This window comes from Phocoena phocoena, chromosome 13, assembly GCF_963924675.1.
Source record: "Phocoena phocoena chromosome 13, mPhoPho1.1, whole genome shotgun sequence".
NCBI lineage: Eukaryota > Metazoa > Chordata > Mammalia > Artiodactyla > Phocoenidae > Phocoena > Phocoena phocoena.
The window spans coordinates 4736587-4760051 of record NC_089231.1 but is presented as its reverse complement, the minus strand read 5'-3'; the positions used below and the strand labels follow the sequence as shown (position 1 = coordinate 4760051).

Genomic DNA, 23465 nt, shown 5'->3' with positions numbered 1-23465 from the left:
CTACTCGTCCTCCCGCAGCTCCCGCAGCGCGGCCTGGAGGAGGCGCCGCAGCTTCGCGAGCACGCGGGGCGCCGCACCCTGGGCCCCCGGGGCCGCGCACTCGAGCACCGCCGCCCGCAGCTGCCGCCGCAGCGGGGCCGAGACGGCGGGGCTGCCGCGGGACGAGGAGAACCAGTGGCGGAGGATCTTGTCGCAGACGACCTGGGGGAGGGCGGGAGGGGGCGGTCAGCTCAGGCCCGGGGGCCTCCTGGAAGGGCCTTTCCTGGACCCTAACCCGCCCAGCGGGGAAAAGGCCACCCCGGGTGTGGTGGAAATGCCGAGGGGGAAGCTCCGGGTGACACTCAGAAAGGACTGAGGACACTGCAGCAGAAAGTCACAGGCGGGAGCTGCTGCGTAAGGAGTGGACCCTGGGCCGCAAGGCTGCCAGCCCCGCCGTCACCGCACCCCTGAGGGCGCACTTTCTTATCCATAGGTTGGTCACGGTGACAGTCATCGCCACCTGGCAGGGTTGTCCTGAGGGCCCCAGGACACGCTGGTGACGAGGGTTATGCAAACGTGATAGTACTTTGAGGCTCACTGAAAAAAAGGTATATTGGAAGGGAAAGGCTGCAGACTCTTTCTGAGGAGGCTTTGAGATGTTTTATTTTAGGAGAAGTAAAAATTAAGCCACTATCTCACAGCCTTTAGTTCTCCTTGGGTATGAAATTCACTGAGGCTGAAGATCTCTTTAAATTCTCCATTTAAACACACTGTCTGTTTTACAGCCGTCATGGTTTCCTCCCTGTTGGATGGAGCGCTGCATAATTAATATTCTGCTCCATTTTTCTATGTCACACTTTATATTAGACTCAGTTAACAAATGCCTCAATTTTATAGAGCTACTGTTTCTATAATTTTGACTTGTGTTTCCCAACCTCTGCAAGACTGAGGATTCTGTTTAAAAACAAATTATCTTATTTCTCTTTTGAGTTGATAATACATTTTCAGGGGCAAACATGGAAAATGTCCCAAAAGATAGGCTGTAAGTCTCCATCCCACTCCTCATAACCAGACACTCGGCTCCTGGCTCTGAGAGGCAACCACTCCCTTGAATGTCCTTCTGGAGAGTCTATAAATATACATGCATTTCCTTTTTCTTTTACTTTACATGGATGGGAGTATATTGCACTCACTGTTTTGTAGCTTCCGTTCCCATTTAATGAAATATAAGGGAGAGCCTTCCAAATCAGTCCTTATAAGGATATTCCATTTGTTTTAATGGCTGTACCTCAAATGCATATCATAAATTATTTAGCTAGTTCCCTACTGGTGGAAATTTAGGTTGTTCACTAACTTTTGCTATTATGAAAAATGCTTCAGTACATACCTTGCAGATATCTTTTTCATTTTGCATATGACTAAATTTCTGGAAATGAAATTTCTGGGCCAAGGGGTATGCATATTTTTTGTTTTGATAGATATTGCCAGATTCACCCCATAAAAGTTGTACCGAGTTACACTCTCAGAGCAGCGTATGACAAGAATGCCCTCAACAACACGCGTCGTCTTTCTTTTTTGTTAACTGATGAATGAAAGTGGTTTAATTTGTATTGCTCTTCATATCAGTCAGGTTGAAAGTATCTGTGCTTCCTTTCCAGTGAGTGGTCAAGGTGATGTTCTTTGCCCACATTTCCATCAGATTGTTAACTTTTTTCATATTGATATGTAAATGCTCTTTATATATTAAGGACATTAACCCCCTGCTTAGATTGGTTGCCTGGGGAGCAGACTGTGAGGTGGAGGTTTGCATGCAGGGATTTATTGAGGGGCATTCTCAGGAACCATCTTTCCATGGAACTAAGGGAGAAGGAAAACTTCTGGTACTGGAATGGCCTACAGAGTTTTCCTTATAGAGGCCAGGGGGCTGGGCTTTGCATTTCCCCCCTCCCCACTGACCAATCACTAGACGCTGCCCCTGGGATGTGGGGTTACTGTGAGCCAAGGACGATGCTGGGGGATGCCGTGAGTCTCAGCAGCTCTGAGTCTCAGACAGATAAGGGCTGTCTCTGTCCTCTATGCTCCTCGTCTGTAAGAGCAGTTGCAAATATTTTGCCAATTTTCTCATTTAACCTTTAAATTTGCTCATATTTTTTGTAACTTTGTTTTGTTTTTGCCATGTGGATTTTTAAAAAAATTGTTAAATGTGTCAGTTGTTCCTCTTATAGCCTCTGAACTTTGTTCTGTACTCAGAAAGGCCTTCTGAACTCTAGGGTAGTACTTTAATTTCTCCCAGTTTTTTTCTGGAACATTCAGGATTCCATTTTTTAGGTGTAAGTATTTGAGCCATCTGAAGTTTAGTTTGATATAAGGAGTGGACCAGGAGTTAATGTGATCATTTGTTGTTCCTGAATACCCACTTTACCAGCATCACTCACTGTATAACCCAGCTTCCCTCTCACTGGCCTGAGAGGCTGCCTTTATAACACACTGAATACCCATATGTCATTAGGTATACTTCTGCAATTTTTAAAAATTCTATTCCTTTGATCTGTCAATCAACTGATGCAGGGCAGGGATTTTTTTTTTTTTTGAGTAAAAGTGTAAGTTAGAAAAGTAATACATACCACCGTAGAAAATTTATAAAATATAGGGCAAAAGGAAGAAAATAAAAATTATCTGTAATCCTATCATCCGTAAGTAATTGCTTTTGACGTTTTCATATCTTCTTTCCCAATCACGTACTACTTAAGGAAAATGAGATCATGGGTAAATACTGATTTGTAACCTGCATTTTTTCGCTTAATGAATGCTTCATATTTTCTCATATCCTTAAAGGAAGCGAAATTTCGTTTCTAGGTCTTTATTCAAAGGCAATAATCAGAAAAGGTGCACAAATGAAATTGCTCAGCCAAAGAGAGTATTTCCAACACTCATGCACCCTCCAGAGGGATGTAGAATTTTACAATCATGTTAACAATACAGACTCTTACCTCGATTTCTCTGAAGCCTCACCTGTTAATTAATAGCATTTTAACAACTATTCCCAATAGTTAAAGGTAAAAAATTATTATCGCTGGGTTTTAACTTGCATGTCTTTGAATAGTAAGATTAAATATTTTCCAGGTTCTCTGTCCGTCTGCACTTCAGCTCCCGCGTATCTGTCATATGTTCTTCTCTGGCCAGTTTTGTGTGTGTGTACCTCTCACCGCTTAACGGCTCTGTAAGAGCCGTTTATATATTAAGGATACAACCCTAGTCTCCAATTATGCTGCAGAGGGCAGGTGTTAGTGTTTCCGCTTTGTGGTTTGAGGTCACAGGGTGGTTGGTGCTCTAGTGAAAGCATATTGTTCCCACATCTGGAGAAGAACGATTGCGCTGCAGACCCACCGAGGGTGTGAGTCCACGTTAAGTTGTAGAGGCTGCCGAGCCAGGGCCTTGTTCGGCCTGGTCCAGGACCCCCAGGTTAACTACACAACTGTCCAGGTCTCCCCAGGTCAGTCCTCTGTGCCGGACTCAGCCTCAGGCTCTGGCCCCCTCACCAGGTGTGCACCGGGGTTATATTGGCCTTATGGGCTGGAGGATTGTACACAGACTCCACAGACTGTGGTGGAGGTGAGACTGCGGAGTGGACCGGCTAGGAGAATGGAACACTAGGAAGGCTGAGGCTAGAGCACAGATCAGCGGTGGTGGAGGTGCGCCCAGCTTCCCTGCTATGACCTCTTCCTGGTTGTGGTCAACACCTGTGAGCCCAGCTCATCCACACCCACCTGAGGGCCTGGAGTGAGGGCCGGGAGCAGACAGCGTCTGCCGGAAGAGGGGAGATGTCTTCCCAGTGCAGGGTTCTCCAGCCCCACACCTGGGTCTCCCTCACTCTAGACTGGATCCTAGAGCTGGAAGCCAGGATGCGTTCCTACTTATCACTGGTCTCCTGGATGTGGGACCCATGCACTTTCTCCTTCTATTAACCACCTGCTGGCCTAACCTCTTGCCTGTCGGATCTGTGGTGTCGCCCACCCTCTCTGGTTTGGCCAGTTTTCAGGACTGCTTTGCCCTTTTTCTAGATTTATCCTTGGTGAATCAGTCTCTGGGTGCTCATTCTGGGTGTGTGTGTGTGTGTGTGTGTGTGTGTGTGTGTGTGTGTGTGTAGATGTAGAAACTAGACCTAGAGAGAAGGGCTACCCAAGTCCCCATGGCTCTGGGGGACCCAGTAAAGGCTGTGCTGGGAGCACCATCCATTAGCCCCATGGGGTCACTTGGCCGACAACCTCCAGGGTAGACGACTAAGAACAAATGATCCCCGTCTCCCACCATCCCTGCCCTTACTGGACACATCGAGCCCAGGTGACATGGCAAGGGTGATGACCTTCAGCTACATCACCGGGATGTCACAGCGTGGCAGGCAGAGGCACCCAGAGAGAACAGGGTCCCCCCCGAGAGAGGACAGGGTTCCCCCCCACAGAGAGGATAGGGTCCCCCCCCGGCAGAGAGGACAGGGTCCTCCCCCCCCCCCCCAGAGAGGACAGCAGCATTGCTCACCTGCAGGTTGCTGTTGGTTCTCTGGGCTCCACACCTCTGCACTCGTAAATCACACTTTGAAAAACAGTCAAAGAAATTGCAGTCTTCATCTCCCGTGCAGTTCTGCTCAAGAATTTCCCTCATTTTAGGTTCAAAAAAGGCCATGTCCACGTCAATAGCCACCACCTGTAATTGAAACAGCACACGCCTCTCAAGAGGACCCCCAAGGCCCAGCACGGAGGGAGCCCTGCAGTGCCACCCCGCCCCTGTTCCCCTTTGCAGGTGCAAGTGTCACAGAAATCTACCAGCAGGGAAGAGGGGCCAGGTTGTGCTGGGGGCATGCAAGCCACCGGCATAGATGGTATGGCAAGGCTTTAACTGCAAAAAGGACCTTTGTGGTCACCAGTGAAAGCCTAGAATGTGGAACTAGTATCACTTTTCATCTTTAAAAGTCTTCTCAGATTTAAATTTGAATATCTGAAGTATCTTTAAAATGAATTGGTTTCCCCTTCTGTTGCTTTATCACTTTGGTTTCTGACATTCAAGGCTCAGGAACACAAAAGCTGTGAGACACAGATAATCTATCCCTATGAATATAAGCAACAAAAGAAAACTATATTCAAGGGACAGGTGGAGGGTGTGATGGTGAGAGTGGGGTGGGCAGTACGTAGGTCGTCTGTTTATGCTGTCTGTTACCTGAGGTGACTGGTTTCCAGCTGTGGGGAGCTGGGGGAGTGCAGGGAGTGGCAAAGCCAAAGTTCTTAAATTAGGGTCGATACATATGGACCCTGGTCCAGCAGCATCAAAAACTAAGTCCCACTATCAGCATGAAAATGTGATGAGCCGCTGGAATTTCAGATTTATCTTCCTAGTGTCAACCCAAATAGACTTCAAAACCAGAAAAAGAATAATGTCTAAATTATGCAGATGTTCCTCCACCATCTGAATTAAAAAAAAAAAAAAAGATGAGCTCAAACCTGAGAAAACCTGGACTCTGCCCAAATCGAGCAGTGTATAGCTTCAAGGTATTAAAGAGCTACTAGAAGGCTCGATGAGGCTAATGGAGTCTGTGGCATTTCACAAGCCTCCACAGATCAACCTCAAAATATCAGCCTTCTCCCTCTGGTAGCGTCTCAAAAAAGTGTTCATTTACATCTCAGTTCTCTGCAAAGTGAGGAGGCACATTCCCAGGTTGTTGTTTCTGTTTTTTCCTTCAAGATTGATGCCAGAATGCAGTAAAGCTTCTTGGGGATTATTCAGTAAAACAGAGGAGGGAAAAATACTTTATTTCAAAATATGTGGAGAATAATGAAAATAGAGAACAGGGAACTTTTCCCTATTTAACAGCCTCGTCTAATTACTACTCCAGGCTCTGCAAACAGAAATTATCATTTTAATCAATTTTTCCTATCTTATTATTCAGACAAAAGAAATAGCTCATTTCATTACTTATACCGGTTAATACACTAGAAATATATGCGGCTGTGCTAATGAGTCTGTTGTCTTTCATAATTTATTTGGGGGGCTTACAAGACACTTCTTTTGATAGTTCCTGGCCATCTCCCCAGCTTCCCCTGGGCCCCTGGTGGAATTTCAGCTCCCTGTTACTTCTGTCTTCTGGCTCTGATTGTTCCCTGTTCATCTCCCAGGAAGAGCCAGGTTATTTTTTAATTTTAGTGTGTGCTGTAGAATGGATTACAGCTCCTGGAAGCATAACTCCATGCACCTAAAATAAGAACAGGAACAAAATGAACAGAAAAAGCTGCCTGAGCTTTCTTAGATAACATCGGGAGAATCATAAAATTTTTCCTGCACAAAATTACCTAACTTGCATCATTTTCAGACATCGGCCTAGAACGGATTGACGAGGATTATTTTGTTCTCCACTGAAAAGTGTGCCTCTAGAGCAGGAAACGTCATCTGTTTGAAAAGAGCACTTTCTGGCAACAGTTTGGGAGCAAGAAGTAAAGATGTTTTCCTAGTTCTTTTGCAACCGCTGGACAGATTCTCAAGACCCGCAAGGGGGGACCCGAGAAAGTGAATGACCGCGAATCATCGATTCTTAACACGTTACCTGAAGGACAGCGCTCCTTCCCCACTGCAACACGGACCAAAGGGGGAACCCTCCTGCTGGTCCGTCGGTTCGCTAGTTCTCACACTGAGCGTGCATCAGAATCACCTGGAGGGCTTGCTTTTAAAACACAGAGGGCCGCACCCCACCCCGGAGCCCCGGGCCTCCTGCTGCTGCTTCTCCACCTCGGTCGTTCTTTGTAGGCCTGCACTGCCTGGAGTGGGACATAGAATTCACCTGCCTTCTGCAGAGCCTGCAGAGGCTGACGTGTCCACCCAGGCAGGATTCTCCCTCGTGTAAGGCACCAAAACGCCAGTTGTCCCTCTAGAAGTCTTACCCACAGAAGGGAAACTAGAACGTCTCCAGAGGAAAGTATTAGAAAAAGTTGCCCATCATCCTAGAGCATGGACACCTTGAAAACAGTGTCCCCCTACTGAGCCTTTGTACAAAAGCCCCCAAAGGCCGTCCTCTTTCCTCATCCTCCGAGGCTCCTTGTCTCCTGAAGACTGTTTTCTGCACAATTTGCTTGCTTTCAAAATAGCCCTAAGACGCGATGTCGCTTTGGAGAAAACAGAGCAGCCCTTAAGGACGACAGACCACGCCTCCGGCTGCGAGCGGCCGTCCTCCCAGTTCGGCACCGGGCAGGCGCCTCTGTTCTTTAAATTCTCTCATTCCCACTCGGAAGGTTTGGCAGGTCGGAGCTGTCCTGGCTAGAAGGCTGCATAACGCTGCTGGGTCTCCCCCAATCTCAGAAACCCCCTCGTTTAGGACCACCCGGACCCAAGTCTGCCCTCCACGGGCGAAACACACGCCGCAGCCACTCACCGTGAAGTCGCTCCTGATGGCAAAGTTCTCGGGCTTGACGTCGCAGAGGTGCAGGCGGTGCGAGAAGTCGTGCTCGAAGTGGCGGACCATGTCCAGGAAGCTGAGCGCCACGCCGCTGAGCGCGCGCGCCTGGGCCCGGCTGCCGCGTGCCGCGCCGTCCAGGGGGAAGAGGGCCCGGAGGCGGGGGCTGCCCGCGGCCAGGTGCTCCACGGCGTAGAAGTGGCCGCAGGAGCCCAGCACGGGCGGCGCGTGCGGGCTGCGGCCCCGCAGCAGGCTGAGCAGGACGAACTCCTCCTGCTGCAGCAGCGCCCACAGGCTGGCCAGCTGACCCCGCAGCCGGGGCCCCCGCCGCCCCAGGCCCAGCCGCCCCAGGCCGCCCTCGGCCAGCTCCAGGCCCAGCGCGCTCTTGACCTCCCCGGCCGCCAGCAGGAGGAGCTCTGCCTCCGGGAAACCTTGGCCGCCGGCCTCGGGCTGGCCTTCCAGGAGGCCGAGCGGCGGGAAGCTGGAGAAGGCTTCCTCCTTGGACTTGAGGACCACGGGCCGGCCGCGCCAGTCAGCCTGCAGCACCTTCTTGCCCCGCTCGTAGTACAGGCAGCGCCGGTACCGTAGCTGCCCCGCCACGCACAGGTCCTCGCACAGGTCTCCGCCGAGCGTGCCGCCCCGGTAGTCCTGGCACTGGAAGGAAGGGGACAGTCGGTTACACCGTGGAGGGGCAGCGAATAGACACAAGGCTGGTCCCCGCACCCAGCACGCTCCTAACAGCTGTACAGACCATCTTCACCGGAGTGAACCACGAGGCTACTCGGGTCAGAGAGGAATTATGAAGTCAAAGGTTTGAGAGCTTCCCTGCTGGCACAGTGCTTAAGTGTCTGCCTGCCAACGCAAGGGACACGGGTTCGAGCCCTGGTCCGGGAAGATCCCACATGCCGCGGAGCAACTAAGCCCGTGCGCCACAACTACCAAGCCTGCACTCTAGAGTCCGCGAGCCACAACTACTGAAGCCCGTGAGCCGCAACTACTGAAGCCCGTGTGCCACAACTACTGAGCCCGCTTGCTGCAACTAGAGAAAGCCCGTGCGCAGCAATGAAGACCCAACGCAGCCAAAATAAATAAATACATTTAAGTTAAAAAAAAAAGACTTGGGGCTTCCCTGGTGGCGCAGTGGTTGAGAGTCCGCCTGCCGATGCAGGGGACACGGGTTCGTGCCCCGGTCCGGGAAGATCCCACATGCCGCGGAGCGGCTAGGACTGTGAGCCATGGCCGCTGAGCCTGCGCGTCCGGAGCCTGTGCTCCGCAACGGGAGAGGCCACAACAGTGGGAGGCCCGCGTAACGCAAAAAAAAAAAAAAAAAAAAAAAAAAAAAGACTTGAAAGAGCGCCTCAAGTTTGTTCTCCATCAGGCCCAGGTCTTAGGAAGCAGGTCTCTGCCCTCCCCCACTTCCAGCTGAGGTGGGTGATGCTGGCAAAGGCCTTTGGCAGCTGCGTTCAGTTTCCTTGATTGTCAGCGAAAGGGCTGGGCCAGGCCCGTGGTTCCCAACTCTTGGCCTCACGTCAGGGTCACCCAGAGAGCTTTCAACCCCCGCTCAAGTACAGGTCAGCCAGACCTCGGGAGGTGGGTCCCCGGCGACCCCAGGAATGGCCCTTCCTCTAGAACCTCTCCTTGCACCCATTGTGGTCGCCGGGAAGTGGTATGGCTATAAGGCCAGCAGGCTCTGGGGGACTGTGGGGTCTGGAGAGCCCACTGCAGGAAACAGGAGGCAGGAGAGGCCTCGTGGCTGGCAGGGCAGGCACCGGGCGCCTGCGGAAGAAGAGCCCTGCAGGGTAAATTCCAGAAGCGGGGGGTGTTCGGTTCCTGGGGGTGGTGAGGAAGGCACTCAGGGACCCTGAAATGGGGAACTTCTCCTAAACGTCAGGCTCTTAGGCCCTCCTGCTACATGGGGGACCTGGTGACCCCACCACGACACTGCAAGCATCCGTGCTAAGAATACAGTCCAGCCAGGCCCTGCCCTTCAGACCTGCTAGAGGGGGAGCAGGAGATGCCAGTGTGAAACCGATTGAAAGGGAGGATTATTATTCTGTTCTCTTTCTTTTTTATCTCTTTCAGGAAACCTAAACCTCTGGACCCACGTTTATTAGGGGTTGAGCCTATTTCCTGACTCTACCTGTTTCCCCCCAGATGCATCTTCCTCCCATGTGGGCAGAGGCAGGTCAGGTATGTAATTATATGCTGGCCAGACTCTCTGCTTGTTCTGTGCTGCTCGGCTTTATTAACGCCAAGTAGGTTATATACAGCTCCTTCAAGTCGGAAAAGATACCTCCAATGCTTGGATATGTGAATAATCCCCAAATCCAAAAAGCTCTGAAAACTACAAGTTTTTCCATGACTCATTCACCATCATGGAGTGGCAAATCCGACTGAAAAGATGAGAGCCTATTTATGGTCTGAATGTATTTGACCTGTGACTTTGCATATACTTCGCTGCAGAGTTATTCATCAGCTGGATTTGTCTGATTACTGGTGCTGCCTCATAGGCAAAATAGAAGGTATATATATATATGCTGCATATTATCTAACACCCAAAACAGTGTGAATTCTGAAACAGGCCTGGCCACAGAGCATTGGGTAAGGGATTGTGGATCTTTATAAGTACCCTCAGTGACTTGTTGAAAGCATATAACCAAAACGCTTATTAAAAAGATATACTGGGCTTCCCTGGTGGCGCAGTGGTTGAGGGTCCGCCTGCCGATGCAGGGGACGCGGGTTCGTGCCCCGGTCCGGGAAGATCCCACATGCCGCGGAGCGGCTGGCCCCGTGAGCCATGGCCACTGAGCCTGCGCGTCTGGAGCCTGTGCTTCACAACAGGAGAGGCCACAACAGTGAGAGGCCTGCGTACCGCAAAAAAAAAAAAAAAAAAGATATACTCCCTGTTCTTAAAACAAGTATCTGAAGTTCAGGGACCGTTTCAGGCAGTAACTGGACAACAGCCCAAAAGGACCAAGGCAAGCCATCAGACCTGACCCCCAGCTTCCTGCTGAGGGCCTCCCACAAGCTGCTTCTCCTTTGCCGCGTTAGATCTCGGCACCGCACCGTATTGGGTGGTGGGGATGTCACGCTTGCCAAACCCAAAGATGCATGCGATGGTCCCCATCCTTGAGTCTGGGAGTGCACCCTGTTTGCCTGGGGCTGGCTTTTTGTCTTTGGAAAACAGACAACCATAATGCAGCTGTATTGATAAACACGCATGAAACTGTTGTAAATACACTTGATGCTGTGTACATCTTGCAATTTAACTTAACACCATTTTGGTCAAATGCCATCCTTTTACCTTTCATCCTGGTACCTCTTTCCAAGGCGTGGGGTCATAAGAGGAGCATCAAAGGATCAGGACCCTCTGAGTGACTCTCTCTGCTTGGAATTGCTTCCGTATCACGGTGCCTCGGAAGAAAGCATCAGCTGATTCTGGTTCCTCTGAGACCTTTCAGGGTAATCTTAGAGGTAAGGTGGGAATGCAAGGTTTAAATAATTGAGACTCCCAAGAGTAAAAAAAGGTGTGAGTGACGGAAGTAATGTGGGCTGTTCATTTTACTTGCTGCAGCTTTGTCCTATCTTATCTGGTATTTACAGAGTTTCACATCTCTGTAACAAGCCTGACAAGAAAAGGCAACATTTCTTTCTTTCTTTTTTTTTATAAATTAATTTATTTTTGGCTGTGTTGGGTCTTTGTTGCTGCGCGCCGGCTTTCTCTAGTTGCGGCGAATGGGGGCTCCTCCTCGTGGCAGTGCACGGGCTTCTCATTGCAGTGGCTTCTCTTGCTGCGGAGCACGGGCTCTAGGCACGCGGGCTTCAGTGGTTGTGGCTCGCGGGCTGTAGAGCGCAGGCTCAGTAGTTGTGGCGCACGGGCTTAGTTGCTCCGTGACATGTGGGATCTTCCTGGACCAGGGCTCGAACCCGTGTCCCCTGCACTGGCAGGCGGATTCTTCACCACTGCGCCACCAGGGAAGCCCAACATTTATTTCTTGATTGCCTTATAAAGCCCCTAAGCCCTTTGAGTATATCCAAAATGGTTTAATTCAATTCCATAATCCTTTTTAGAGTGTCATCAGATCTGTAGTTTAATCAAAGGTGTTTTTGTATGAAGGACAGAACAGAACTGGAAAAGAAAGAAAAGCAGATGACACAATCGAGTTTGGAAGGAGGAGGTGGGCCCTGAGCTGTGAGCTTCAGAACCCTGCTGTGCTAGTCCGTGGGGAGAGGCATGGGGAGGGCGAGATAGGGGCATGGGCCCTGGCTGGGCCACTGCCCCGGAGCGGGGAGTGCCGAGGGTGTCAGCTGTGACTGCCCAGGGCCTTCACCCTCCTCATCTGGAACTGCGGCCGAAATTGTCACCACCTGTGGGCCCAGAAGCCCACTCCACACCCTGGGGGCGAGGAGTGGCCGCGGGCAAGCTGCCTCAGGCGCACCCAGCCACCTTCCAGCTAACAGTGCTGTGTGCGAGCTGAGCCACGATCCAGCCACAGGTGCCGGGCTCAGGCTCAGGCATCACAGAGCGAGGTGGCTGCCTTTCAGACTCCTCAGATGACAGGGGAGTGTGAGCAAGAAAGGCACGTGGCCAGGCTTGGCTTTGGGGCCAGCTGGGTTTGCCTCTGGGCTCAGCCTCTCGCTGGCCTGTGGCTTGTTTCCAAGTCTGTAACATGGGATGATGACACTGTGTCGTGGGAGACCTGACAGAACGCTGCCCGCTGCAAGGGTCGGACCCACCTTCCCTGGGAGGCCGCCCCACCTGCCAGTGGGAATTCTTGCCTCCTCTGCCCCAGGTTCCATTCAATAACCCCCGTGAGCCTCCGTACCCTCCCCTGCCCCCGCTGGCTCCCCACAGCATGGTGTTTTCTACGAAACTGTACCGCGTCGATGAAATCGAATTCAAATCGAACCCATACGAGATTTGCCCCTGCAAATTTAGAAGGCAGTTCCAAACAGGAGTTGCAAGGAAATCTGGCATATAGTCTGCTGACTTTGGAGGGGAACATTACCTTTGGCTGTTTTTCTGAAGGTCCGCATGTTCAGGTATAGGCATGCCTCCAGATGGCTGGCAGCTTGTAGGGAAGCTGCCGATCAGGAAGGGTGGGCAGTGGGGCTGGGCGCCCAGAGCCCTGCCGGGCCACCAGCTACTGGAGGTGTCCTAGGTTTCTGACCTAACTTTCCGTGCCCCGGCTACCTCGTTTGTCACGGGAGATCGCAAGGGTAGTTAGTGCAGAGCTGTTCCTTGTCGTCCCCCTTTGTGATGAAGCCTTTTTGGCACATCAGTCCCTGCTCTTCTGATACAGAATGTAAAATTCATCCACTGTGGCTCTTCTGGTTACCAGATCTCCAGTGAGTTCTGTAGGATCTTTTCGTATGCCTGTGCTCGCTAAACTCAGAGAAAGACTTGGCTCGGCTTTTAAAAACCAGTAAATTTACAGGTTACAAGTTTACAAGCTAGTTAAGCAGCGTCGTCGTGTTAGAGACAAGAGTGAAATTATCTTAGCAGCATGTCCTATTGAGGTAGCTCATTTTTTTAAACTCAATAGAAGTAATGTACTTTTAACTCCATTTAAAAAAAAAATCACTTTCCTCTGGATATGAGGAGGCCCTGACTGCCATCTTGAACAGCTACATTTCTGTACCCAAATGTGTGTGCATACAAAATCCACAGGTATCAGATTTTAAGATAAGCTGGAAAAAAACCAAGTTAATAAAGTCTCATTATAGTTAACTGGCATTTTTTAAAAATCAATGAAACTCACAGCGAATTCATATTTCTTAGAGGTTGTGTGCAAACGCACACTCCCAGCAGCCCCAGTTCTTGTAGAAAGCGTTCTCAGTGGTGGTTACTTAGAACCTCCCTCTCTGGCTTGTATCTCGGTTCTCAGGCAAAAACAAAACCTGTCCTCTCTAGTCTGGGAAACCGGTGACAGGGTCTCAGAGGTCATGCCCAAGGGCTGGGTTTTCTTTTGTGTGTTTGTTTTTGTTTTTAAGGAGAATTAAGTTCCTATGCGGTTAGCAGCCCTCCTATCTCACATGGAATTCCTTCATGGAGCAGTTACGCTGTGCGTTGCAGAACCTCAGAGCAATTAGCCAGGCCACTCTGCAAGCCTTCTCGACCCCTGGACAGCTTAGAAGATAGAGATTACAAACGTGGCCAAATCACTCAGGAAAGCAGAGTCATTCCCTGCTATAAAATCTCTCTGGGTATGTGCCCTGGATGCTGTAGTCCCACTGGGACCTTGGGTTTCTATCAGAGCAAAGAAAGATAAGCCTGCCCTGTTAAAAAGAAATCCCAGATGTAGGCAACCAAGTTAAGTCATGTCAAGACCTAACCACCCGGAAGGGACTTAAACCTTCTGAATAACAGAGAGTCTGTGGGAATCTTTTTGAGATGCTTTGAAAGTGATGTGCTATGGCAGGGTTAAGTATGCCCAGTTGTTAGTTACTTGTGGTTTTCAGTATTGGAGGAGCCAGTTCTGTCACGGGATCTCTACTATCAGAGTCACATCCTGGCTCCACGACACAGTAACCGTGTGCATCGGGACAAGTTACTTCACCTCTCTGGGGCTCGGTTTCGCCATCTGTGAAATGGGAGGAGTAAAAGTACGTACCCCGCAGAGGCTGAGATTAAATGAATTAATACGTGTAAAACTACTTAGCACAGAGCCTGCCCCGAGTGAGCCTCAGCGGGCACCCGCAGCATACGTCCCTGCCGCCCTGGGAGGCGCTCTGCCTGCAGAACCGGAAGCCGGGCCTGTGAACGGTCAGACCCAACGCTAGTCAGCCTGGCACAGCCTGCTGACACGGTTCCCTGGGAAAGTGGGGCTCTGGAAACCTCACAGAGATGTCTTGATTACGGGGTGAGCTGAAAAGCCGCAGGAAAAAGGAGGGCTGCCGTCTGCCCAGAAAATTCTGAAGCTGGAAGACCTGGGCTCGACTCTGGAACCAATCCAGTTGGCTCTTCCAACACTCTCTCTTGAGACTGGAGTGTGCTGGGCCCCCTCCAGAGGTGGGGTGAGGCTCGGGGGGGCCCCAGCACCCATGACTCCCCGCTCCTAACCAGCCCCTCAGCTTCATCCTCAGATTCTCCACCTGCCTGGCGTGAGGGCCCGGGAACGTGCTCAGAGGTTCACAACTCCCTTGGCTTTGCCCAAGGGAAAGGGGTTCCCTCTGGCTCAGCTGTGGCTCTTCCTTTGGTGCTCTGGGATTCAGAGTGAAAGCTAATGAGAGTCTGGAGGCCAGTCAGAAAAATAACAGCCAGTTTTATTATTAAGGATAAAAGCCAGGCAGAATGAATTGAAAGGACCGGCGGAGCTGAGAGACAGAGGCTCGATTCAGTCCTGGGAGGCCACAGTGCCACAATGCCAGCCTCTGCGTGGCCGCCAGGGCCCGGCAGAGTCTAGGATGTGGAGACTGGGGTCCTATTCAAACCTCAGTCTAGTTCACAGTGTCCTGGGTGAAAGGGAGCCACGGTGCTGTGTGGGGTTCCCGCCAGCAAATCCAGAACGGAGAGGGTAGAAAGGGAAAGTCAGGTCCTGAGCAGAGCGTGAGAAATGGCGGCCTCAAAGGGGGCCTCCAAATGATGCTCCCCACAAAATCAGGTCATTGAGAACCGGTCAGGTGAACTTCAGGCAGACAGACAGACATGGTATTTCAGATTGTTCTTTTGGCAACAGAAAAGATTGGCTGCCACAGGAAATATGTTGGTTCAGCCTCCAAAGAGAATTGGTTTTAATTTATGAGCTGGAATGCTGGGAAAGTTATGATGAGCAATGACTTAAGTTATACTAGGCTATTTAATTTCCATTAGGCCTTCTCTCACTTAACCAAAGGTAAAGAAATGAAAAAATAGTGTTCGTTTTTTATTTTAATCTAAAAGACTATTATATTATTTTTGGTACATGGATAGTCATCCTGGCCAAGCTATTCATTTTATACTACAATTAGTCAATCAGTCTCCCCAAAACAGAGGGGAAAAAGTCTTTATCAGTGAAAGGAATTTTTAGAGGAGTTATTGAGGAAAATCAATGAGCTCTTGTAACTTAAAGAAAACTTGATAGAACGTCAGTGTAACAATGAACAGATAAATGGATAGATGATTGAGAGATAGGATGGAGGGAATCGATGTGTATCTCACCAACGTTATGATCAATTCATGAGGACACGTCAGACTCAATTAGGGAAAATGATTTGGTCTAGCTTGTCCATTTCACCTCATTCCTTTAGTTTTTCCAATCTCACTTAAAAAAAAATCATTTACTTGAAAGCCTTTATGCTACCACGTTTTGAAAACCTACAATCTCAGAAGGCTCACCCAGATGTAAGCAATTGGACTGAAAACTTCCCATGAGTTTCTTGAAGATCTCTTAGAAAATAGATCATTTTTCACATCACATACTGAGATGGTCAGTATTTTAGGAAGTGAATAATCACTCAATCAGTGTAACAATAGTTGCTGTTACCTTCACCTTGGCCTTCCTTTTAGGGATTCCTGCCTTTATCCAAGTCTCCTGATGCGCCTCATCTTCCGAACCAAACAGAGAGACCAAAGAGCAGCCGGCGTTCGGAATCAACTAATGCGCCTCTGGGGCCCAGAGCGCGCAGCAGCAGCCTGCAAGCCCAGGCGTTTCTTTCTCTCCCTAATTGCCGGGCTCAGCTATGGAGCCCCCAGGCCCTCCCCTGTACGGAGACCCCGCTCGGACCCCAGGGTCCGACCGCCTCCCTCGCGCTCCGCTCGCCTGAACGCGCTGTCTTGGGTCCCGCAGACCGCGCGGGGGAGAGCCGCGGCTCCGGGGCGCAGCGAGGCGGGGGCCCTACGAGCCGTCTGCATGGGGCTCGCCGAGGTGCAGCCCAGGCTGGACTCGCCGAACAGCGGCTGAGCTACCGAACGGCGAGTCCGGGTCAGGGGCGTGGTCTCCCCGACCCGAGCCCTCAGCGGCCCGCGCCCCGAGCCCCGCTGTCCGAGTCGGGAGACTGGGAACAGACCCGAACACTTGCTTTAGGAGCGCGGGCTGGGGGCGGCGGGAGAGCAGTCGGGCAGGAAGACTCTCTTGGGACAAAGGATCAATTTGGGCGAAACGGGGGGAGACATCCCCGCCCGCGCACGGAGGACTCCCGGGATGGAGACCGCATCCCACGCACCGTGTCCGGGCCCCCTCCCCTCGGTCCACGGCTGTGCTCAAGTCCCCGGCTCCCGGGGCCCGCGGAGGGTGTCCCAGTCCTGCCCCCGGGGCGCGCGGCGCGGGGCAGTGCGGCGGCGGCGGCACCTACCAGCGCGGCCAGGATGCGCCGGCTCTTCTCGTCGGTGCAGCGCTCGGAGAGGACGCCCGGGTGCGCGCGGAGCAGCAGCGCGGCCGCCAGCACCCAACCCGCGGTCCACGCGACGCAGACCAGCAGCGCGCCCCGCCCGCACCACCCGGGCCGGCCCCGCGAGCCCGCCGCCCGCGCCCGCGCCATGGCCCACCCGCCCCGCGCCCAGCGCCCCGCGCCCCGCGCCCGGTGCTCGCGTCTGGGCTCGGCGGCCCGGCGGGGGAGGGGCGCGGGGGAGAGGCAGAGCGGGCGGAGGGGAGGGGGCGCGGGGAGAGAGGCAGCGTGGGCGCCCGGCCCGTCCTGGGGGGCGGGGATGAGGGGGTTGTCCCGCGGCAACAACCCGCGCCCGCCCGAGCAGCCGGGGTTCAGTGGGTGTCCGCGCGCGGGACGCCCTGCTCCGCCCGCCGCACGTCGCCACCGTTTGCACTTTTTTTTTTTTGCACCTTTTCCCCAAGAAGACCAGCTCCTTCCTGGTACCGACTCTGCGTAGATTCAGGCTCGCCCCGGTTTAGACTCCTGGCTCCACTGAGGACAAGCTCTCGCCCCTTCTCCGGGCGGCTGCTCGGCGCCCTGCACTCTCTTTTACAGACCCCCGCCCCTCGGACCCCTGGGCGCCCTCGGCTGCAGCCCTGACCCCCCATCCCCCCACTTGGGTCTCCTCCGAGCGCTTCCCGGGGTGAGATCCTGAGTCGGGGGTCCGGGACAGTCTGGGAATGTCGTGGCGGCCCCCACCCGCCCTTCCCAGGCAGCTCCTGAATCCCACCGCCGTCTCCCAGGCTGCCAAAAACTCCAGGGCGTCCTTGCCAGGGGTAAAGAAGCGCCGCACTCTTTAAACGTTTCCCTTCCCCCTGGCGAGGAGGAGTCGTTCACTGGATGTATCTAAACCTGTGTTTCTGTGTATTTGCAACGTCCTCTGGGGAGCAGGCTTCCATGTTCCGTCGCAGTCGTCGTATGAGGTAGGCAGGAGCCCCGGCCTTCAGAGCTGCCCCTGGTTCTTTCCAGCCCTCCCTGACCCCACCCCAGCTGCCCTCCGCTCCCTAAAAGCGTTTCTCCCCTAAACGGAGAGCCAGGGCGGGGGAACTGTCCCAGCCAAGGCCTCTGAAAGCTGCCCCCGCTCCCGCATTCACTCAACAAAAGCTTATTCATAGGCCTGTTGTACAGCCAGCCCATCCCGGGAGGTCAGGCCCTACCTGACCGCCCTGCACCTAAATTTCACATGTTCCCACCCTCCACCCCCAGTGAGGGGATGACAGGAATTACTCTCACCCTGATGGAGCATCCTGTAATCATCCCTGAGGAACTGGCTTCGTAACCTTGTCTATTCTGCAACTTGCTGGTTTAGCTTTCAGTTTCGTGGCCCACTGGTGAAGTTCTCCAGGAATTATGAAGCATCCAATTAACAAATGCTCAGCCCTCAGGAACACTTTGGGTACACCGCAGCTATTCCCTAATGCAACAGACACGGGATTTGGGGATCACTTGGCTGGTAACAGTAGTGCCTGTTCGAGTTCCTTCTGTGTGACCGTTTCTCCCACCTCCACCCTACCAGCCCCCCCCACCCAGGGCACACCCCACCAGAAGAACCACGTGGGAATATTTCCCTAGGCTGGCTCTACGAAAACTTGGTCTCTTCATTTAAAATATTGCAGTTGTGGAGTAAAGGAGGCATCCTAGGACGCTGCTTTAAAATCTTGGCTTGGGGCTTCCCTGGTGGCGCAGTGGTTGAGAGTCCGCCTGCTGATGCAGGGCACATGGGTTCGTGCCCCGGTCCGGGAAGATCCCACATGCCGCGGAGCAGCTGGGCCCGTGAGCCATGGCTGCTGGACCTGCGCATCCGGAGCCTGTGCTCCGCAATGGGAGAGGCCACAGCAGTGAGAGGCCCGCATACCGCAAAAAAAAAAAAAAAATCTTGGCTTGATGGTGTAAAGCTGATTCCCTGTCCCAAGAATTTTATTGGGAGGGGGCAGGAATAGGAAGAAAAATAAGATACAAAAGTGTTAACACTTCTCCTTTAAAACCTAAGTGTGCAAACCACAGGGGAAAAGCAGAACATGAAAGCAAAATTAATATTAGGATTTGCAAGGTAAGTTCTACTTTCGTAAGTTTTAAAAATACATTATTAATAATACTTCTTTTGGCATTTTTATAAAGAAAAGTATACCAAAGAAAATGATAATCCCACAGTAAAGAGATCCTTTAAGCATTCAGCATATTTTAAATTGAAATATAGTTGACATACATGAGCATCGTTTTAAAACAGAAGATATCGTACTCTCTAGAGCCAAAACAAAATGCTTAGAATGCAGAACTTACGCCGGCTGCCACCCTCTAGTGCGGTTTGTACACTGCACAAAGCCGCGGAGGGGTGGATTGGGCTGAAGTCCACCAGAGCTCACGCCACCAGGCCCTTTTCCTGGGTGCCCCATCCGACCAGAGGGGATGCCTTTTTAAATGACCTGTGCAAAGGGGGCTTTTTTGGGGATTCACAGGACAGTGCCTTACAGGCCAGCTGTACCCTTGGTACTAGATATTCCCCTAGAGCAGCAAACAACTAAACAAATAATTACATTAGCAATAAAACGTGAAGCTCTGGCTTAACAAGCAAGGTAAAACGAGTCTGGTCTCATCTCCCAGGAGCCCAGCGTGCTAGTAGCACCAGCCGTAATTCCCAGGCAGCCTTGGCAGGGCCTGGCAGGGAGCCTGCGAGTCCGGACTAGGGGACAGGCAGAGCTGGGGGAGTGGCTGGGCTCAGTGCAGCCTTCACATGGAGTTGATCTGAATAGTCTTTGACTCCTTCAAAAAACTGTATGAAATCCAAGAGCCACTTTTCCCCACTCCCTTACCCAGACTGTGAAAACTGAAGTCATAACACTAGAAATGGCTTGCGTGCAGTGACCCTGCCAATCATACTCTGGTCACACAGATATTCACAAGGTGGTTTTCCTTTGTCTTGAAGGAGATGGAGACGTGTCTCTTTATAACCACACGAGGCAAAAAGTCCTCTGAGCCAGTGATAGGGGCCCGGGGGTCCAGGGCCCTGTGCCCACACTCAGGCACCGCTACAGCCAAGCAGAGGGAGTGTACTAACCAGGGTGCGTCTGCTTTAACTATGCACTTAGACTAAACTGTATTTGTTCACTTACTTCTTCCATCAGACCAGAGGCTACTTGAGGGTAAGGACTGCGTCTCCCAGCACCTAATCTGGTACCTGGATCAAAGGAGGTCCTTAAAGACCTGCTAAAGAAATGAGTGGAATATGTATCCTAGCTTTTCCTCCGAAAGATCAGAAAACTTCGAGCACCCTGGACTTTTTCTTGAGAAAGTGCTTTTAACACATAAATATTTCTCTCTGATTTCCTGAGGCTAAATGGAGCAATCCAGGCACGTCACAGGGTTGGGAATACGTTTGAACGTACGCTTTGGATTCTGAACTCATCTATTGGCAGTTGAACTTGTCACTGAGAACAGAATATGAATATTTTGTTTATAGGCCTTTCTTGGAAGAAAAGGTAAAATTCTATAGTTTCGGCTCTGATTATATTAGACAAATGGGTTTATTAGTGCTCCATTCTACTGCATTTCTATGAGCTCATAAAAGTATTTTTCTTCCTGAAAGGACTTGGACAACAACAAATACCCCTGTGTTTGTATAGTACTTGGTATCTTCCCAGACATTAGCTCATACAATTGGCCTAGCAACCTGGTAGGGTGGATTGAGTGAATGTTGTTATCTAATATTTCATAGAAAAGGGTAATGGCCTTTTTTTTTTTTTTTTTTTTTTTTTACTGTCATCTGTTAGTGGGAGTGACAGGGTTAGAGGCTGACTCACCTGCTTCTAGGTGTGATATCCTAACACCTGTTTCCATGTCGGAATTGCCCACCTTACAAGTGAGGGGTTAAAATGTTCTATGCATCTCACAATCATTTATTGACGTATCCTGCCTCAGGCCAAGAAAGTTTCAAATGTTTATCAGCTTTACCAGTCATTTGCAAAATTACAGTTGGAATAGGATTCTAGCTCATGCCCAGCTTTGCCATGGTCTCTGTGGCCCTCTCCCAGCAGTGGCGACCACATTTGCACAAGGGTCAAAGTGCAGGAAAGGGGAGGCCACCTTTCGGAAGGGGGCGAGTTTCCGATCACCTGCGGGGTTGCGGGGTGAGGGAGGATAAGCCTGAAGAAAATGAGAGCCAGACAAACTTGCCTCCCCACTCAAGAGCATCTCCCCTCAAACTCATCCCACACTTCAGCAAGTTCAGCTACTCCGTGGTTGGGGTCTTACTTTACCAGATGCTTACCTTGCTTTCCTCCGAAGCGAGACCAGCCTGTTTTAAAGTGAGAGTTTTGTTTGGAAAGGAAGAAGTTACTTCGTTGTCTGGGGCCAGCCTCGGGGTGAGGATGGGAGATCTGGGTGTAGGTCTCACTGGGAGCCCTTTATAACCGGAAGCCTGGGTTCCAAGAGCCGAGGAGAGAAGAGCTTAGAACGGTTAGCAGAAAAGTGGGGCTTCTCCCACAGTTTTGCCTAGACTCCCCAAATCATCTAGTTCATGAAGATCAATAACTGTTTCACCCTGATTCGGGAGAATTAAGAATAGGTGAAGGATGCGGGCACAGATGTAGTGTTAGGATTTCCTTTCCCGCATGGTTGCTAACAGCAACAGCTGGAAGTTACCTCAGTGTGTGTCCCAGGGGTTGGGTTGATAAACGGTAGTCATCCACCGGTGGAACCATGTGTACTGTCACCAGAGGTTGGACATGAAGCCTGTGTTGATAGGAAAGGTGTTATTGGAGAAATGGTCCTTTTTCCTGGCCCTGCACCTTCCCTTCTCAGTGCACACCCCACGTCTTCTTAGGGAATCACACCTCTCACGCTCAGTCCTGTGGTTTGTTCCGAAATGCAGCGGTGCTGAGGGCTTGTGAGAAAGCCCACTGAGGAGAACAGAGACACAAGCTCCCAACCGCAGGGTTGGTCCGGGGCTCCCAGCAGGCCAGCGGGACGGAAGGGACTCACTTCTCAGCGTTGTTGGAACCGTAGGGAAAGAGGAGGCTTCTTCCCCCTGAGGGTGCCAGTGCCGGGCTCTGAGGATGCGGGGGCTAGAGGGCCATCGCACGAGGATCTGCTGGAGGATGAGGCCAGCCTCGAGGAAGGAGGGCATGGGTTGCAGAATTCCTCAGGACTTTGTGTGAGCGCCTGACTTTTCAGTTACCCAGTGGATAGATTCCCTTTGTGGCTGAAGCACATTTGGGTTGGGTTTCTGACATTTACAATGGACAGAGTCTTGGTCAGTAGACATTCATGATATGTCATGGAGTGAAAAGGCAGGTTTCAAAACATTATGTTCCGTCTTAGTTTTTAAAAGCATACCATATACTTATTTATAGACACAAAAAGTCTCGGAAAGAGACATCACAATGTATGTTATCTCTAGCTGGAGGAATGACAAGTGATTTTTCTTTTCTTCTGTTAATTTTCTAATTTTATGTAAGACAGGCATGCCTTATTTGTGTAATGAAAAAGCGTTTTTATTTAAGGAGATGAATTACAGGAAGAGAAGCAGACATCAGGGCTCTGGGATCAGCAGCTTCTAGTCTCAAGAGCTGCTGTGATGCTGGACGTCTGAGAGGTGCAGCCCTTGGCCATCCTGAACCACTTTGTAAGGGCTAGTTTGTCTTCTGTGACCTCTCAGCCTTGTTCCTTTTTCTGTAACAATGCTTACCGTGGTAGGAGTTCATTCAGTCATTCACTCATTCACTCTGTAAGCACCGCTACTCTAATGTTAAAGACGTCAAGATGAATGACACAGGGTCTCGGTCCTCCTTTGCTGGGAGCAGATGCTCTACAGCGTGGAGTTCTCTGCAGAAGGATCTGCTGCATCTCTGCTCCTCTCTGTTCCTTCCTGACCCCCCGGGCCCTCTGAGCGACCCTGCCAAAGGACAGGTCTGGGGCTGCCGTTGCCAAACCTCTGCTGGACCCAGGACCACGCGCTAGGCCTTGCGCTACACGCGCACACGGGGATCCCGCCAGGACTGGAGTGGGAGCCCCGGCGGGGAGGGGCTGTGGGCCAGGCCACGGGATGATAGAGGTTCTTTTCTGTTTCATCCTTGTCATCTTGCGGGAGCCAGAGAAAGCCTCTCACCGTCTGCCCGAAACTCAGGAACGGCTCCCACCCTTCCCAACTCCTGCCTGGAAGATGAGGGGACACAATTTCCTCCTTCCTGAGGGCAGGTAGCCTCCTAGACCAGAGACCCTCCACACCTTAGGTTTTCAGATTGCTGGGCTGTAGTCGTCGTCATTATTTTTTAACAGATTAATTGAGACACGTTTTACATACATGAAATTTCCTCCGTTTTAGGTGTACAGTTCAGTGATTTTCAGTAAATGTACGGGGGCTGTGCAACCACTCACACCATCCGGTTTGGGAACATTGCTGTCACCCCAGAAAGATCTGTCTCGGGCACCCATTTGCATTTGCTGCCTGTCCCCGCCCCCAGCCCCAGGCAGCCGCTGATCTGTCTCTGTAGGATTGCTTCTCTCTGGACGTGTCAGCTAAATAGAATCATATGACAGACAGGTGTCTTTGGCTTCCGGCGTCTTTCACTCAATTTCATGTTTCTGAGGTTCACCCGTGTGGTAAGAGCATCAATCCTTCATTCCTTTTGTATCACTGCATGATACTCTATTGTATGGACAAGTCACGTTGTTTATCCATTCATCAGTTGCTGGACATTTGGGTTGTTCCCAC

General features: G+C 51.4%; 1 protein-coding gene across 1 annotated transcript; it reads right to left on the bottom strand.

The window, feature by feature from the left end:
• Positions 1-21878, bottom strand: DIPK1C (divergent protein kinase domain 1C). The gene is made up of 6 exons (XM_065890432.1): positions 21734-21878; positions 20795-20865; positions 16685-17023; positions 7391-8065; positions 4516-4680; positions 1-201 (listed from the first exon to the last, which is right to left on the bottom strand). The coding sequence occupies exons 1-6, from the start codon at positions 21876-21878 to the stop codon at positions 1-3; spliced, it is 1596 nt and encodes a 531-aa protein (XP_065746504.1).
• Between the last annotated feature and the right edge of the window lie 1587 nt (positions 21879-23465).

Bases quoted from the DNA above. Each gene is read 5' to 3' on its own strand.
- DIPK1C (XM_065890432.1), bottom strand. From the start codon at position 21,878: ATGCCCTCCTTCCTCGAGGCTGGCCTCATCCTCCAGCAGATCCTCGTG. The intron at 8,066-16,684 runs GTAGGTGCCGCC...CCTTCCTTCCAG, and splicing joins GGCGCATCCTGGCCGCGCTG to TGCCAGGACTACCGGGGCGG. The intron at 202-4,515 runs GTGAGCAATGCT...GCCCTCCCCCAG, and splicing joins GAACCAACAGCAACCTGCAG to GTCGTCTGCGACAAGATCCT.